The sequence below is a fragment of the Salmo salar genome, chromosome 11 (assembly GCF_965601325.2).
Source record: "Salmo salar chromosome 11, fSalSal1, whole genome shotgun sequence".
NCBI classification, from domain to species: domain Eukaryota; kingdom Metazoa; phylum Chordata; class Actinopteri; order Salmoniformes; family Salmonidae; genus Salmo; species Salmo salar.
Window position 1 is genome coordinate 21,771,142 of NC_138301.1, and position 16,120 is coordinate 21,787,261.

The 16,120-nt window shown below is 39.6% G+C and overlaps 1 protein-coding gene across 6 annotated transcripts; it reads left to right on the forward strand.

Moving 5' to 3' along the window:
• The first annotated feature begins 1,022 nt into the window (after positions 1–1,022).
• Positions 1,023–14,024, forward strand: LOC106562213 (zinc finger protein 280C). Of its 6 annotated transcripts, none has more exons than XM_014126928.3 (20): positions 1,023–1,158; positions 1,974–2,149; positions 2,354–2,571; positions 2,927–3,026; positions 3,235–3,441; positions 3,595–3,660; positions 3,766–3,875; positions 5,518–5,717; positions 7,083–7,240; positions 7,407–7,507; positions 7,696–7,842; positions 8,496–8,630; positions 8,819–9,045; positions 9,703–9,843; positions 10,762–10,824; positions 11,025–11,143; positions 11,244–11,274; positions 12,032–12,074; positions 12,166–12,212; positions 12,319–14,024. In XM_014126928.3, the coding sequence occupies exons 1-20, from the start codon at positions 1,109–1,111 to the stop codon at positions 13,034–13,036; spliced, it is 3,057 nt and encodes a 1,018-aa protein (XP_013982403.2). In that variant the 5' UTR covers positions 1,023–1,108; the 3' UTR covers positions 13,037–14,024. The 6 variants fall into 6 exon arrangements, with proteins under 6 accessions (XP_013982403.2, XP_013982402.2, XP_013982406.2 ...); XM_014126927.3 differs by having other exon boundaries at positions 1,030–1,158; positions 3,232–3,441; XM_014126931.3 differs by having other exon boundaries at positions 1,147–1,371; positions 3,232–3,441.
• The last annotated feature ends 2,096 nt before the right edge of the window (positions 14,025–16,120 follow it).

Below are 16,120 nucleotides of genomic sequence, written 5' to 3' on the forward strand. Positions count from 1 at the left end.
AACTATGAAATAACACATACGGAATCATGTAGTAACCAAAAATGTGTTAAACAAATCAAAAAATATTTTATATTTGAGATTCTTCAAAGTAGCCACCTTTTGCCTTGATGACAGCTTTGCTCATGCTTGGCATTCTCTCAACCAGCTTCATGAGGTAGTCACATGGAATGCATTTCAATTAACAGATGTGCTTTGTTAAAAGTTAATTTGTGGAATTTCTTTCCTTCTTAATGCGTTTGAGCCAATCAGTTGTTTTGTGACAAGGTAGGGGTGGTATACAGAAGATAGCCCTATTGGTAAAAGATAAACAGTTTCGAATACAATTTAATTTAAACTTCCTCTGTCGGTTGTCTGTGCGGTTGGTCCTTTTGTGTGTTGTAATTTGAGAGAAAACATCCACAGAAAAGTATTATTAAACAAACCTTTCCAAACGCTGGTACTGCCATTGACATTTCTATTACCTGGCACATGCGCAAAACTATATATGTAAACACCTGCAAGACTTCAGTTAGTACGCATGCACTGTGTGCACGTTCTTCCGTCTTGTGCGCGTGCTTCAGGTGATGAGAAACAAACCGCGATAGCTAACACGGAGACACAAGTTTTGAAGCCGGTTTAATAATACTTTCCTGAGGATATTTTGTCTTACATTTCTACCCACAAAAGGACAAAATCAGTGGACAACAGGTAGAGTAAATTCAAATGAAATTTCATTCAATATTTGTGACAGACAGGGGACGTATAGTTTGCATGTGACTATGTTGTCAAAGGGACAGCATAGGAACGTTGTGACTAAGTGCTACAGTGCTTTCACAGGCTTTGTTAGGTAGTTGCTGACGAGTTCACAACTGACCAAAAACAAGTAGTGGAATAGTGGTGAGGTTTTAATGGGTGTAGGGTAAGTTGGTAGGCGGAAACACATGGCTAGATAAGAGAAATAGATGGCCTCACACTCCAGTACAGTAGGTGGCAGTGTATGCACCTTTCAGTTGGTTGTGATCCTCCAATACACATTTCAAGACGAAGAATTAAGCCGATCTGCTTAAAACGTGGACAGATTTTGGGCGGTGTTTGTTTGCGCACCGCCATTATATCATAGAAGAAGATTATGGGCGGAGTAAACCCTTTCGCTTCGCTTCTTCCTCTGTTTGTCACTAGGTACCACTTCCACAAAGTCATAAACCCTGCCTATTTCTATCATTTATCTAATTTAAATGTGATGTTAAACCAAACCACACTGCTAACTCTAACTAATTGTTGTTTTCATGGATTTTAAAGATATAGCTAATTTTGAGTCAGTGGTAACCTTCCTCTCAGCAAACCCCAAATTTCCCATCAGCCACCACAATATTCACAGGCGCTCCATAGAAGGTATTTCTCATTTTGTACTAAGGACTAACCACTCAGTTAAACGTTAGATTGAAAGGTAAGTGGACTCTGAACTTGACCACTGGTATACTTAGAATGTTGGTATTGTTGAATAGCATTTAAACATCCCTTAGTATTACTGCATCAGATAAAATGAAGTTGGAACAAAGAGATCCATGTTGTGTTGTCGCGCCAGACGCCATGATTGGTTGCCCACACTGTAGCTAATAATGGCTTACTAGCAGAGTTAGCTAGCTGCTTTAGTGAGAATAGATGAAAATAGATGGCAACTGAACGTTTTGGGAGATAACGTGAGTATCGCTAGTTAACTATGTGGTGTTCTGCATTATATTTGCAGATTTTTGATGTAGCTAGCTATGGTTTTTCGACGGGATATAAGCAAGAGGTCCATTAACTAAATAGTCGCGCGGGCGCACGGCTATGAGGAATCAACGTTTCCAATTTCCTAGCTTTTCCTACTAGCTAGTTAGCCAGGTACGCAAACCATGTTAGTTCGCAGCTAGCTGAAGAAAACATGGATAACTTCGTTTGACTAACTAGGGGGACGTATGTTAAAAGTAACGTAACTCTCATCCATTTTTCAGCTTCACAATGTCCGAGCTTTTTATGGAATGTGAGGAAGAGGAGTTGGAGCCATGGCAGAGACAGACACCAGAAGTTAATTTGTTGGGCGACGGTAAACATGATGATGATGACGACGATGAACCTATATTTGTTGGGGAGCTTAGTACTTCAAAGGGCACCATTAACACCAGACCAAGTATGTTTTCTTCTCTTGGTATGGCTCAGTTAATGTTAGGTCTCTCACACTTGTCTGTTTTCTTTAGTTTGCATACACAATATCCTTCCATTGGATGATTTCCCCTTAGTTGCTCTACAAAGTTGGTAAATGTGATTATCAATATAGATTGTATTGCTTTGAAAATTAAACACTCTTGTTTATGTATCTGACTTGTCTTTGAAGCGAACAACCAAAGAAATGTGAAGACCACCCCAGTTCAAACTGGCGGAGTTGGAAGACCAAGAGCAGCCCCTAGGATGATAGTGACACACAACTCCCCCCAAGCTCATCTCACTCGGGGTCCAGTTCCCCAGAACATCATAATTCCAGGGAAAGGGTTGAATAATGCACCTCGACCCTTAACAGCAGTACCACCACAGCCCATCATTATCAACAACCAGGTATATTGTGTTTTGCTTTAGCTATATCCCTTATTTCACTTTGCTATACATTGCAAAAAAACGCACATTACATTTGAGTCATTGAGCAGAGACTCTTATCCAGAGCAACTTACAATTACTGCATTAATCTTAAGATGGCTAGGTGAGACAACCACAGATCACAATTGTAGTAAGTACACGTTCCCTCAAGAAAGTAGTTATCAGCAAAGTTAGTGCTAGTAGAAAAATGCAGATTTTTCCACAATTGTGGTGCTGGGACAGAAGAGCTTTGACTGGGCACCTGTTTAGTTATAGAGATGTAACTTGGCTGTGTTGGTGCAATGTTTTAATAAAAATGGTTTGCCTTTTTTCTTAGGGTTACATTATGACCACACCACAGTTACCGGCCAACTCAGCTTTCCTCGCTTCCCTTGGGAAACAATATCCCCCTGGGACATCTTTCACTGTGGTTCCAGGTAAAACATATAAATATTACATCCTAACTTGTTAGCAGGCAAGCAACAAAACATAACACACATTTTTATATTTCAGAGCGGACTAATAATTGGAAATGAATTTTGTGAATCTATGCTCTCAAGTAAACTTATATATTCCCTATACAGCCACAGTGCACACATACTGCTTTTTGCTGTGTTTCATATTTGTAATGTGTTTTTTCAGCAGGCCAGCAGCACATTCTGCAGCAGGTGACTCCAGGAAAGCCTTTACCTGGGGTTATCCACAGGCCTCAAGTGCACATGATCCACAACAACGTAGTGACCTTGTCCAATGTGCAGGGCCCCGCCGCATTGTCTTCCCAGCCCAACCGCTCAAATTCTACCAACCTCCAGATTGTGTCCCCAGTTATTCAAGCCAAAGGCAACAGCTGGGGTAAGCCAAAATATCTTACTTGTTTGACCCAGAGATATTCCTGGCCAGGTCACGTGGTCAGGAAAACTCTTGACCCTCTGTGTGACCTCATGATCTGAAGATTGCATGTGACTTGTGATAATAAGTATGAATCTATTTTCTCCCCTTAAACAGACTATGGCAAACGAGGTTTACCTCAAGACCAAAACAGCACAGCTAAAAAAGCAAAGCAGGACATAGGTAGGGGTTTCCTTACATCAGTTGCATGTTCTGTTATTAGCTAGATTCATTAGCACTGTTACTTTTTTATTTTTACAACTGAAATTTAGTTTTTTGTTTTTGCAGGGTCTCCCCACGCCCAGGAGATATTAGAAAATGGGGCACGTTTTTGTAAAAAATGTCCAAAGTGTAAATTTGATTTCTACCAACAAGTTGTCATGAAAGACCACATGGTGGTGAGTTTACTTCAGTCATTCTAAAATGCATGCCTTTAGCTGTGACGATTGTTTTACATAAATATTCTATAACGTTACTATTCAGGGCTTGACATTAACTTTTTTAGTTGCTTGTACTTTGGACAAGGAGGACAGATTATTTATTTTTTTGTCCCAAAAAAGGCTAACACCATTTTTACATCATTGTATGATGCAAGGAACTACTTTTCAAAATAAAATGATTTTATTTTTATTTTACCATCAAAAAAGAGAAATTTTGCTGGGCTACAGTCTGCCTATTCGTGTCTTTGCATATTCATTCGTGTCTCAAAATACACCACCGCTGCCCCTTTTAAGGCTAACCTTGAGGATAGTTGGCCACCCTTGGTAGCCTATAAAATATTGCAACGTTACAATTACAACCAAATACTTTTTATGCCTTTTATATATTAAAGGGCGTCCCTGGGACGATATAACATGTATGCGGTTCAAAACAGACCCTGGGACAGTTCTGGGATGACATCCAAACATCATACAACCGCTGCACATACTTGTTTTTTTGTTTTGTTTTAAGTAATGAGGCTGATGCAACAGATCAGACTGTTTTGCTTAACATGTTGTTAGTTTTATTTCTTCATATTATACGCTCAATGCACACATGGCTGTAGGCTATGTGCAAATGTTCCAACATGCGATTAGTGAGAACACCTTTTTCAAAAGCGCTCCACATGTGCGAGCGGTTTCATATGACAGAGATGAAAATATCTGTTAGAAATGAAGAGGGGAGATCTAAAGATGTATGAACTGGCATGGTTTACTCATGACTAGAATTATGCCTTTGGCTGTTGGAAAATAATATATTATTGATTTGAAAACTAATAGAACATGAGAAATTCTGGTTTCAACATTTCTGTGGTCTTATTTTGCCTGGGCTAGACTACTTTGAAACAAGGTAAGACATGCTTAGTTGTTTAAAACCTGGACATGAAACGTCCAGGTTTTAAACAAATAATTTGATTATGAAAAAGTTTCAAAATGTTGTCTGCCTCCGCTCAGATTCAAGGTGGGTGATGTGCGGTGTGCAACATGCTCTGTCTTTCACTCTCCAGTCTTGTGACCGTTTGATCTGAATGAAGCGTGCCTTGAGTATGTCGACAGAATCAAGCCTTCAGACGTTAATGTTAATTATCCTTCATTATATTTGTCAAACATGACTGCCGTTTAGCCTGTATTTAATGTAATTAAAAGTCTCATTAAAGTTTGCTTACATTTTCTGCCGCCTCCCTCATGTCAGTATCGGTCTGGACATGAGGCTGTAGCCAATATGCATATCAATTACACTTTCACGTGCAGACTTTTTATTTATGTACATGAAAAATAGATTGGAAAATTATTTCAGTGTTTGCTTCTCACATCCAAATCTGATCGCAGTAATTATTTGATTTTTGTGATAGATTTGTAATAAAAATTGTTCTTGTCCCAAATATATATATATATTCTTTTTTTTTACTTGTCCCGAACAAGAGGACAAGCGTTAATGTCGAGCCTTGCTATTAGTGCATGAACCAGAGCCTTTATATAAGGCATTTTTTAAGAACTACAATATCAACTCTGCAGATTGCAATTTGTCAGCCTATTTTAATTGAAATTACTTTAATTCCAGAAATGTTGTCCTCACCTGTTGGAGTGTGTCTTCCCCTCAACCCCGAAGTCTACTTACCTTTTTGCAAGCAAGCGCATCATGCTTGTCACAGACTTCTACTATGGTAGATTTGAGGGAGACGAACCAAAATTGCAGCAGCAGAAGACTCCATTTACCTATAAGTGCCAGAGCTGTTTGAAAGTACTCAAGAACAATGTCAGGTAACTACAGCAGACTTTGCTTGCTATGCAGCTCTACTTTTGTTTTCAATAAGCTACTGTATTCCTGAATAATACGATTATTTGTGGCGAAAAACGGGTGTCGTGTCTACTGCACAAAATGTGTTTTGTATAAACAAGGTCATTTTCTAATCTAAAAAACTTTTATATCCTATTTGTCCAGTGGTATAATGAAAACAATACATTTGGCATTTCACGTGTTTACATAATGCACACACATTACACAATCACTGTCACCAATAAGCAGATTGGTGGACATATCTTCTATATTTATATGAATGGCTAAATGTTATTGGTAGTGGATGGATACATCAACCAGCCTTTCGTCAATACGTCACCCCAAGTGTCTACTGTGCTGTTTTGGTGCATGGAAATGGTGTTCATGAACAAGTGTTAAATGAGCCCTCTGCCCATGGAGAGTGATTAACTTCGATGTGAAGAGAGGAGATCCAATGTGTTTCAGCCCTCATCACAGTTTTCTCCCCCAGATGGATGACATTATCAACTCATATTCCCACTTGGGGCCAGAGATGAATAATGGCTGCAAGTTTGGATAGTGTAAGAACTGCTCCTTTGATTAAATAACTTTGCTTCAGAACGTTGCAAGAAAAGCCTCTGTAAGCTCCTTTTAATGGGCAGACGCATTTGTGCTGAACCCAGTCTGGCAGCAGAGGTCATAGTTGGTCTGCATAAAAATCCCTATTAGGGGAGCTGAGGTAAGACTGCTGGCTGAAAAATGGGCCTTGCCTGCCTTGTCAGTGCAGCGGTTACATGTAGAGGTCGTGCGGCTCGGTGCAGCCGTGGAACATCACATCATTAAGCCAAACAAAAAGCTGTGTGTAATTGGCGGTATTATAATGGCAATTATGCATGCTTAGGAAGTGAGGTGCAAGGAGTGGTTGCTAATTTCTTTTTTTAAACCATGGGGATCTGAAGCGCAGGTTTGGTGTTGCACATGGGCCACGATCTGTTGAAGTGTTGTTCAATACGGCTTCACTGTAATTTGGCTCAATACATTACGTTTTTCTTTTTCCAAATGGTTGAAGTAGAGTAGTTAGTTATTTATGCATATATTTAATTATTAAAAGAAATGTTTGACTAAAAAGCGAATGAGCTTTTTTACAATATATTCACATAACATTTTTATGAAATTTGCTCTGGGCGACTGGATAGTAGTTACACATTTTTTTTTTTTTTAATAGCTTGTTTAAAAATAACATTACAGTTTACAATGCAAAAAACTTAAAGATAAACGGCAAAGCTCACACCTATCTTTGTTTCTTTGGCATTTGTGGTTTCTGATGCTACATTGCTATTGCTGTCTTGCACTTTGCGGGACTCTTGTAGGTTCATGAACCACATGAAGCACCATCTGGAGCTAGAGAAGCAGAACAGTGAGAGCTGGGAAAGCCACACTACCTGCCAACACTGCTACCGGCAGTACTCAACCCCATTCCAGCTGCAGTGCCACGTCGAGAGTGCCCACAGCATGGTTGAATCTTCAAGTAGGCATACCAGTCAATAGCAACCAACATGAAACTTCAGTGAAACCGTACATTTCACCTTAATGTATTGAACACCATCTCAAGCAATCATACATTGTACATAACTTTATTTATATAACTATAATCAAGTTGGGCCCATTTTTAGTAATTGGTTCTTGTTTTGTAGCCAATTGCAAGATATGTGAATTAGCCTTCGAGTCTGAGCAAGTGCTCCTGGAACACATGAAGGACAATCACAAGCCTGGAGAGATGCCTTATGTCTGCCAGGTACATTTTATCAATCATGTTTTTATATTAGTCTGTTCACAAAAAAAGTTATTCACAGTTGATAGTAGAGATGCCCTGGCACCTCAATCAGGAATTGAAACATTATTTCAAATTATTGAAGGGATTTGACTTGCAGTCTTCCTGAACCTTTTATTATTCAAACTAATATTTGAATTGTCTCCTTCCAGGTGTGCAACTACAGGTCATCGTTCTTTACCGATGTGGACACACACTTCCGTACGGCGCATGAAAACACGAAGGATCTCCTTTGTCCTTTCTGCCTTAAAGTTCTTAAAAGTGGTCATGTCTACATGCAGCACTATATGAAGCATCAGGTAAGAGGCTTAGTTATATTGGGTACTTTTCTATTGTTAAATATGTGCAACAATCCATGATCAATAAATATGTTGATTGGGTCACTTTTGATTGATGGGGCTCATGTTCTGACTGACCTGGCACACTTTGTAATTTCATGTCAGTTTCCTGATGGTTCAGCCTCTTAATAAAGCAGTGAATGCTGCAAATAGTTTTTCTCTCTGAGTTTTACTTTTAAAGCTGGCTGGTTAAAAAAAAAAAATGGAACACTTGTGAGTTACCCTATTGGCTTTCATACTGAGGTTGGATTGATTTGGTTGTCTGCTGAACACCTTGCTGTAATACATAACTGTCTAACAGCAATGTCTGCTTCCTTTCACCTGCCTAACGGGCTCTCTGGCAAAAAAACAAACCAAATCAACTCCACAAATCACTGTATGTAGCCATAGAACAAAGAAACAGAAACGGTCCAATACCAAGCCAGCCAATGGTGTAAGAATCAAAAAGTACTCAATGACCCCGTTAGCTGTGCCAACCCACAAAACACAGAAATGACAATGTTGTGAAATCATAGCCTTTACTAAGGATAGCTGAACCTATTATCTACCTATATGCAGTCTTGTGTTATCTTGACTCGTGCTTTTCTATTGTACTTGTTTTGTCAATTTTCCAGAAAAAAGGAATTAATCGTTGCGGGAAATGCAGGCTGAATTTCCTCACATACAAGGAGCGAGTGGATCACAAGACTCAGCACCATAAGACTTTCCAAAAACCCAAAGCTCTGGAGGGCCTTCCTCCTGGAACCAAGGTTTAACTCTTCTTATTTAGTCTAGGAAAACATGTCAATACCTCTGTACCAAGTATCAACAATATAGATAGTCAATGGCAACTGCAATAAACCCTCATTTGAAAGCAAGTTCTATTACAAATGTTTAAATAACGGCATGATTTCAGAATCTTAATTTGATGATTTGTTTTTTTTAATACATTTTTCAGGTGACTATCCGGGCCTCTCTGACAGGGCCATCTCCCAGTTCTGCCCGTGCTGCTGAGAAATCCAGTGTCAGTGTCATATCAGAGGTCCCAGGCATGAAGGCAGCCAATGTAAAAGCTCGGAGCAGTACATCTACCACACAGGGCAGCAGTGGGGGGAAAGGCAAGGCCACAGTGAGCAAGAAGCTCCTCAAGCAGCAGAAGAACAACCATGTGTTGCAGAGTCTCAGGTCGGTATTTTCCTCATGATGCAAACTACATATTTTCTGTTATAGAAACTAAACTATGATCAGGGACGATTTCTTTTCATGGTTGGTTATGAACAGGGCTCTAAATTTAAACGTTTCATTGGTAGCACTGGTGCTCTCAACTTCAAGTTAAGAGCTAATGAGGTTACATGACTGAACAACAGGTAAACAAATGCCTGCGAGTGGTTTTGGAACAGCTTGTGAAATGGTTCATGAATGTATAACCAATTCACAATAGAACATTGTGCAGGTAATATGGGTCGTATCTTTTTACCAGTTTGTGCTAGAAACAATGTGTTTTCGCTGTAGTGATGGTGTAACCATGACAGTAACGAATATGTGCTTGCTTTTATGTCTAGGTCACTCAAACAACGGTACGGTGAAGCCTAATCATTACAACAATTATTATCTGGGAGATTGTTTTCATAGTCAAAAAATAAAGTGTCAGGTCACACAGCAAAATATTTAGGAGCATATATGACCAAAATGGTCACACTTCAGAGCCCTGGTTATCAATATATTACACCAATCAAGTAACTTGTATGTTTAATAATGCATCTCAGAATGTTTTACTGAAGGTAATAGTACTTCAAATATAAATGAAATAATGATGCCCTAATTAGTTCTCTACTTTTTTAGTATTGGAGAAAGACGACACACCTGCATTGAGTGCTACTCGGAGATTCATGACTTCTATAGTCACTATCCCATGGTTGCAATTTGTGGTGCATGCAAGTATCGGACAAGTTGCAAAACTTCATTTGGAAACCATATGATAAGGTAAAAGCTCCTTGAGTATCAGATTCATAACGCATATATACACTGAGTGTACAAAACTTTAGGAACACCCCTACAAGGTGTCAAACGTTCCAAAGGGATGCTGGCCCATGTTGACAGTTGTCATGTTGGCTGACTGTTCTTTGGGTGGTGGACCATTGTTGATACACATGGGAAACTGTGCGTGGAAAAACCCAGCAGTGTGCAGTTCTTGACAAACTGGTGCGCCCAGCACCTACTACCATACACTGTTCAAAGGCACTTAAATATTTTCTTGCCCAGTCACCCTCTGAATGGGGCACACACACAATCTGTCTCAATTGCCTCAAAGCTTAAAAATCCTTCTTAAACCGGTCTCCTCCCCTTCATCTACACTGATTTGAAGTGGATTTAACAAGTGACATCAATAAGGGATCATAGTATTTACCTGGTCAGTCTGTCATGTAAAGAGTAGGTGTTCTTAGTGTTTCTGAACAGTGTATATGCCCATTTTTACATTTTAGTCATTTAGCAGACGCTCTTATCCAGAGCGTACACAAGTAGGGTTATACACAAGTAGGGTTATACACAAGTAGGGTTATACACAAGTAGGGTTATACACAAGTAGGGTTAAGTGCCTTGCTCGAGCACATCGACTGTTTTTTCACCTAGTAAGCTCAGGGAGGATGTTTTATTGTTCATATTAAATATATATTATAAACAATAAAAATAAAGTCTGAGTCACCCTGAGGAAGGAACAGTGATGCCAAAACGTTGGTAAATACCCATTAAATTGCTGGTGTTTATACATGGAGTGTGCGACTTTATTTTGATAGTTTATTCGCCGTTAGTCAGCACCTTCACACAAACTATATTTTCTGGGTGTGCGCCAGCTCATGTTTTTTAATCCATATTAAATATATACAAATATATTTTTGTCAGGTTCCATAGTGCCATCTCAAAAGAGAGATTCCGGAAAATGAGGAAAATCCCAGTTGTCCTAAGGTATGTGTCCCTAACTAAACAAATCTGGTCTCAAATCAATTCTTTAATGTTGCCATTGTTCTGCACTTTAGTTTTTGGTAATGACTTATTTATTATGTAGTGTTGCATTTTCACCAAACATTACCAAAATTAAGCACCATGCTAGTTTATTCTATTCCATTAGGTTCATTATGAATCACATTTTACCTGCTGTCTTGCAGGAATTTAACCCTTGTCTGTCTGAACTGTGACTTCCTGGCTGATGCGCATGGAACTGACCTCATGAGCAAGCATTTGATTGACAGACCACACCATGTCTGTAAGGTCATACTAGAGAAAGGTATAAGGTTTATCACGTTCTTCACAACCAGATGCTTAGGCTTCACATTTTGTTAATATAATAAAACCTATCTGCATGTCACATTTTTCTTGTCTTGCAGGAGGTGGTGCTGTAGATGACGGCATTAGAGGGTGAGTAGCTACTCTCCCAATGCAGCAGATAACGAGAACATCCTAAAATAAAAGAAACACCCCTCATAGTGTTGTAATGAGAATCTGAGTTTGATCAAGTACTTGTGAGACTTCCAACTCCCTGACCTATGAGTTTGGAAGCATCCATTATTTTGAGAAATCTTTACCATATACTTTTTACATTAAGCTAATTGGGATGCATATTAAGTGGATTTTTTTTTTAAGACCTTCACAAATGCAAGTGGGAGCTTTGGCCTTAATTAATAGCAGAGAACATTGCTTAATTAATGTGTGCCTAAAGTTAGGTCATTGGGAAGCTGCTGAAATGAAAGGTCATTGTTGAATCTCTTTTGCAAGAAGGTCCTCGTCTTAATTTGTTGTATTCCTTTGAGAAGCCAAACGCACTAACCATACACGAGATCAAGTTCAAATGTAATATTTCATAAATATGTTGTTCCTCCTGAGATTATAATATGTACAATTCAATGCTAATTGATATTTATTCTAAATGCCTGTTCTGTTTGAAGAATGATTGTCTGGACAAGGACATTGGTCCTTTTGCTTCATGATTAATATAACAAATTTTTTTAAATAACTATTTGGATACTAATTCTGTGCTGATAAGCCCGTCTTAATTATGCTCGAAAAATTATTTGATGTTTTCATTACCATATTCTAACGCTATCTCCAAAGTAGTTTTATTAAAAGGGCTCAACGTTTAATGGATTTGTCATGATTCTCTTTTGTTCTGTTTCAGAAATAAGCAAGGGATCTCTGCTCTGATGTTCCCTGATATCCAGGTACTACTCTAGCTGGATTGTACCTGAGAAACACATATGTTTGATTTTGAACTGTTTCCTCAACCCAGCACCTCTTTTTATTTTTACATAGAATGCTGAAACTGCCACAGTGAGTGGCGCTTTTGACCAATTCCACAGGTAATTAAAGGATGGTCCACACAAAATAGAACCTATAAATATTTTTCCCATCTTGGATGGAGTCGATTAGATTGATTTGGTACGTTCCCCCCCTCTTCTTTCACAGCGTTCCCAGATTGGTGGAAACCTCCGATGTCTTGTGTATCACCCCAGCTGCTGAAAGAAGGGATGGGCCAGAGGTAATGCATGTTCAGACCCAAGAGTCAGGAAGAGGTGCTGTAATTCTACTAGACAAAGATGATGCAGCAGTTAACCAGCTAGGAGAGGCAGAAGTGCAAGGGCTTCCACATATCTCTACAGTGGATCAGAGCCAGGGAGTCACACAGGCTACAGAGCTAGAAACACCCATGGAAAGTTCAGTTGAGGAAGACAAGTCTTTGCAGTCAGGACCCATGGCTAGAGAAACAACCATAGGAAGCTCAGTCGAAGGGGAGTGGAGAGAAGAGCAGTCTTTGCAGTCAGGCCTCATGGAAAGTGAAACACCCATGGAAAGCTCAGTTGAGGGGGAGCTGAGGGAGGAGCGGGCTTTGCAGTCAGCGACCAGGTCCCCCACTAGTTCTGTGGCCTGTGAGTTAGATGGGGAGACGGTGCGTTTGCATGAGTCATTAAGCAAACCGGAATCTGTGAGCTTTGACGACAGTAAGGTCAGCGCTTCCCTGGAGACCATCCCCTTAAAGGTTGTAGACCAAGAGGTGAAAGATATCGTGGAAGCAAAGGACATCTCGTCCTCTCAAAGTCCAGCGGACGTCCCGCATCAGAGGGCAGACGACAAAGACATTCCCTCCAGTCCTGAAACACTGAAGGGATCGGCATCCTCGGAGTAGTGAGAAGTGGACCGGATGTATTTAAGAATACTGCATACCCATTGAAATGTATTTCTCTTCCCCATTTTCTTAAACTTGACTGTCCTTGACCAGATGGAGATGAGCTGAGACGTGCTATGTGTTTATTAGATTTGGCATTTGGAAAAACATGTATCATTTTTTTCTAACATCAGTGCAAGATTTGACTTCTGTCTGTCAAACTTACAATTTGGTTGTAAGCTTTCAATGAAAGTGAAAATGGTACACAATGTGAATAATTTGACTTTCTGTAGTGTCTCGAAAAATACAAAATCTGAATGTTTATGCTTTTCTTGATCTGAACCTGTACTCAAGTGTGAAATCCTTGAAATATCTTAACTATCCTTCCACTAGTAGATATAGGCCTTTTGTTTATTTTGGATACCTCCTCTACTTCCATTGACATTTCATAGGTGCTTTTGTGTATTTTTAATATACTATAATCATCACTTTCCCTTTGATCATCTGTATGTCTGTAGTTTGAGAGCAGTCCAATGGACTTGAATCATTGAGGGAGTTTGATTCAAAGGAACTGAGGCGCACTGGTCTATGGCCCGTCACGTGAACAGGCAAAAGGGGCGGGGGGGGTGCCCTTCTCAAATCGAACAGTAGTCTGCGCTGCTCGGTCATGTTGGCAACATGGTGCATCGTCCAGAAACACTTTGCCGTAACTTGTTTGAAAATTCAAGCATTTTTTTTCATTGGGAAGGCAGATGGCGTTTTGATCAAAAGCAATCACTTTTTCATTTGAAACCAGTATCCTACTCAATACTCCACGTGCTTAACCTACGTCAGAAGCGATTTTTGCAGTCACCCAGAGCGGGACACCTGGCTCAAAAGAATGCAATCATTTTTCACCCAGTGCAAACTCCTCCCACTGGGGGCAACTGGGCCAGGTAATCTAATCCCCTCACTGTTTCCATTGCAGTCGTGCTAACATGTAAATAAACTTTGGTAAAACAGTATGAAATCTGCTACTGAGACTTGATTAAGAACGGACTGTCCATGTTCATTATGGTTGAGAGAGGTGATCAACTGTAGTCTGTAGGCTCATCACTGCTAAGCTTATATGAAAAGTAATGAAATGCATTGATTCCCCAGTTACCTCACAAATAGTTGTTATAAATTACAAGCATCTTGATAGGTTTAACACTGACAGGAGTGTTGACTTGGCACTGAAATGTCTTCACCTTTGCTATGAATGTGATCATTGTGCCATCTTGTGTTAGTTTGGTGCATTTTCAGCTGAGGGGGAGGTTGAGGATGCAAAAAGCTTGAGGGAGAAGGGTGACATGAGTTCATGCGTAAACAAGCTAGAGATGGATATAATTTTTTTGACAGGTGACAGCAAAGGTGTCGCTCTTGGCCAGCATGCGCAGATAATACATACAGAATTATCCCAAGCAGTGAAGCTAGACTGTTTTCTTGCATCCTTAAAATAGACATTACTTCCCCATTCTTGTCTAATTATTCTGTTTATTATATCCTGTGTGTAACATCAATTCACCAGAATTGCCTGATAGTTTGTCTTGTGATCAATGGATTGTACTGTACCAGTATTAGAGGACATGACAGTGCAGAAAGGGTACACCACTACAGTAGTAGTAGTAAACTAAAACCTAGATTTATCTGTTTCCTTTGTGGGATCCTCCAGACTATGTCACTGTTCAATCTGTATTCACTTTCTTGAGGGAAATTTAACAAAAGAAACAAAACAATGAGAGCAGAGACTAAATTCTGTCAGATATTATTTCAGCATCTCCTTTACTGGCGGGGCACAGTAGGCCTAAATACAATACTCAGTTGTCACCTCAGGCTAAGTCGTTTTGAAGATTTACGGATGAGGTCTCAGAGGGAGGCACACTTCTGTCAAATTTCAGGGCACCTCGAGGAGCATTGCCACCTTGTGAAGTGAGAACACCTCACGTATGCACAGCCTCCACCCCCAGTCATTTCTATCTGTATTTGTTTGCAAGTGTTCCAAATGTCAGCTAATGATGCTCAATGGGAACAAGCTTTATAGAATGGCTGACAGTGTATGACAGTTTCAACCAAGGAGCAAGAGACTTTGAAAAGTGAAACTCAAAGATTGTCTCCCTTTTGACTTCTATGCATATGCAAATCCTGTAAAACTCTCCAAGTCAATTCTGGATGTCGATGCCAGTACCACTGCATTTTTTTCATTGTTCCCCTCTAAACAGGGACTGATTTAGACCTGGCACACAAGGTGGGAGCAATTCATTATCAGAACAGAAAACCAGCAGGCTCCAGACCTCAGAGTAAGAGTTGAATAACCTTTCTGTAAAGGCAAGATAAAAAGAAAATGACAGGCTTCTGAGTTTGTTTATTTTGGTCCCTGCATCATTGTGAAAAGGATCAAAATGAAAAAAATTGCCTTTGGATCACCTGAAATCAAGTGATATAGCCCCATTTCTGAAATCAAGTGATATCATGGCCCCATAATGTTTCAGGCTTCAAGGAGATATACCTTCAGAAAGTATACCCCTTGACGTATTCCTCATTTGTTTTATTTTACAGCCTGAATTCAAAATTGATTAAAAAGAATATTCTCACCCATCTACACACAATACCCCATAATGACACTGAAAACATTTTTAGATTTTTTTGTAAATCTATTAAATGAAATACAGATATCTAATTCACACCCCTGAGTCAATACTTTGCAGAAGCACATTTGGCAGTGATTACAGCTGTCTTTCTGGGTAAGTCTCTAAGACCTTTCCTCACCTGGATTGTGCAACATTTGCCCATTTATTTTCTAAATTCTTCAAGCTCTGTCAAATTGGTTGTTGATCATTGCCAGACAACCAATTTCAGGTCTTACCATAGATTTACGTCAAAACTGTTTACTCGGCCACTCAGGAACATTCACTCCAGTGTAAATCTGGCTATGTGTTTAATATTATTGTCCTGCTGAAAGGTGAATTAATCTTCCAGTGTCTGGTGGAAAGCAGACTGAAGCAGGTTTTCCTCTATGATTTTGTCCGTGCTTAAGCTCCATTCCATTTCTTTTTTTATCCTGAAAAACTCCCCAGTCCTTAACGA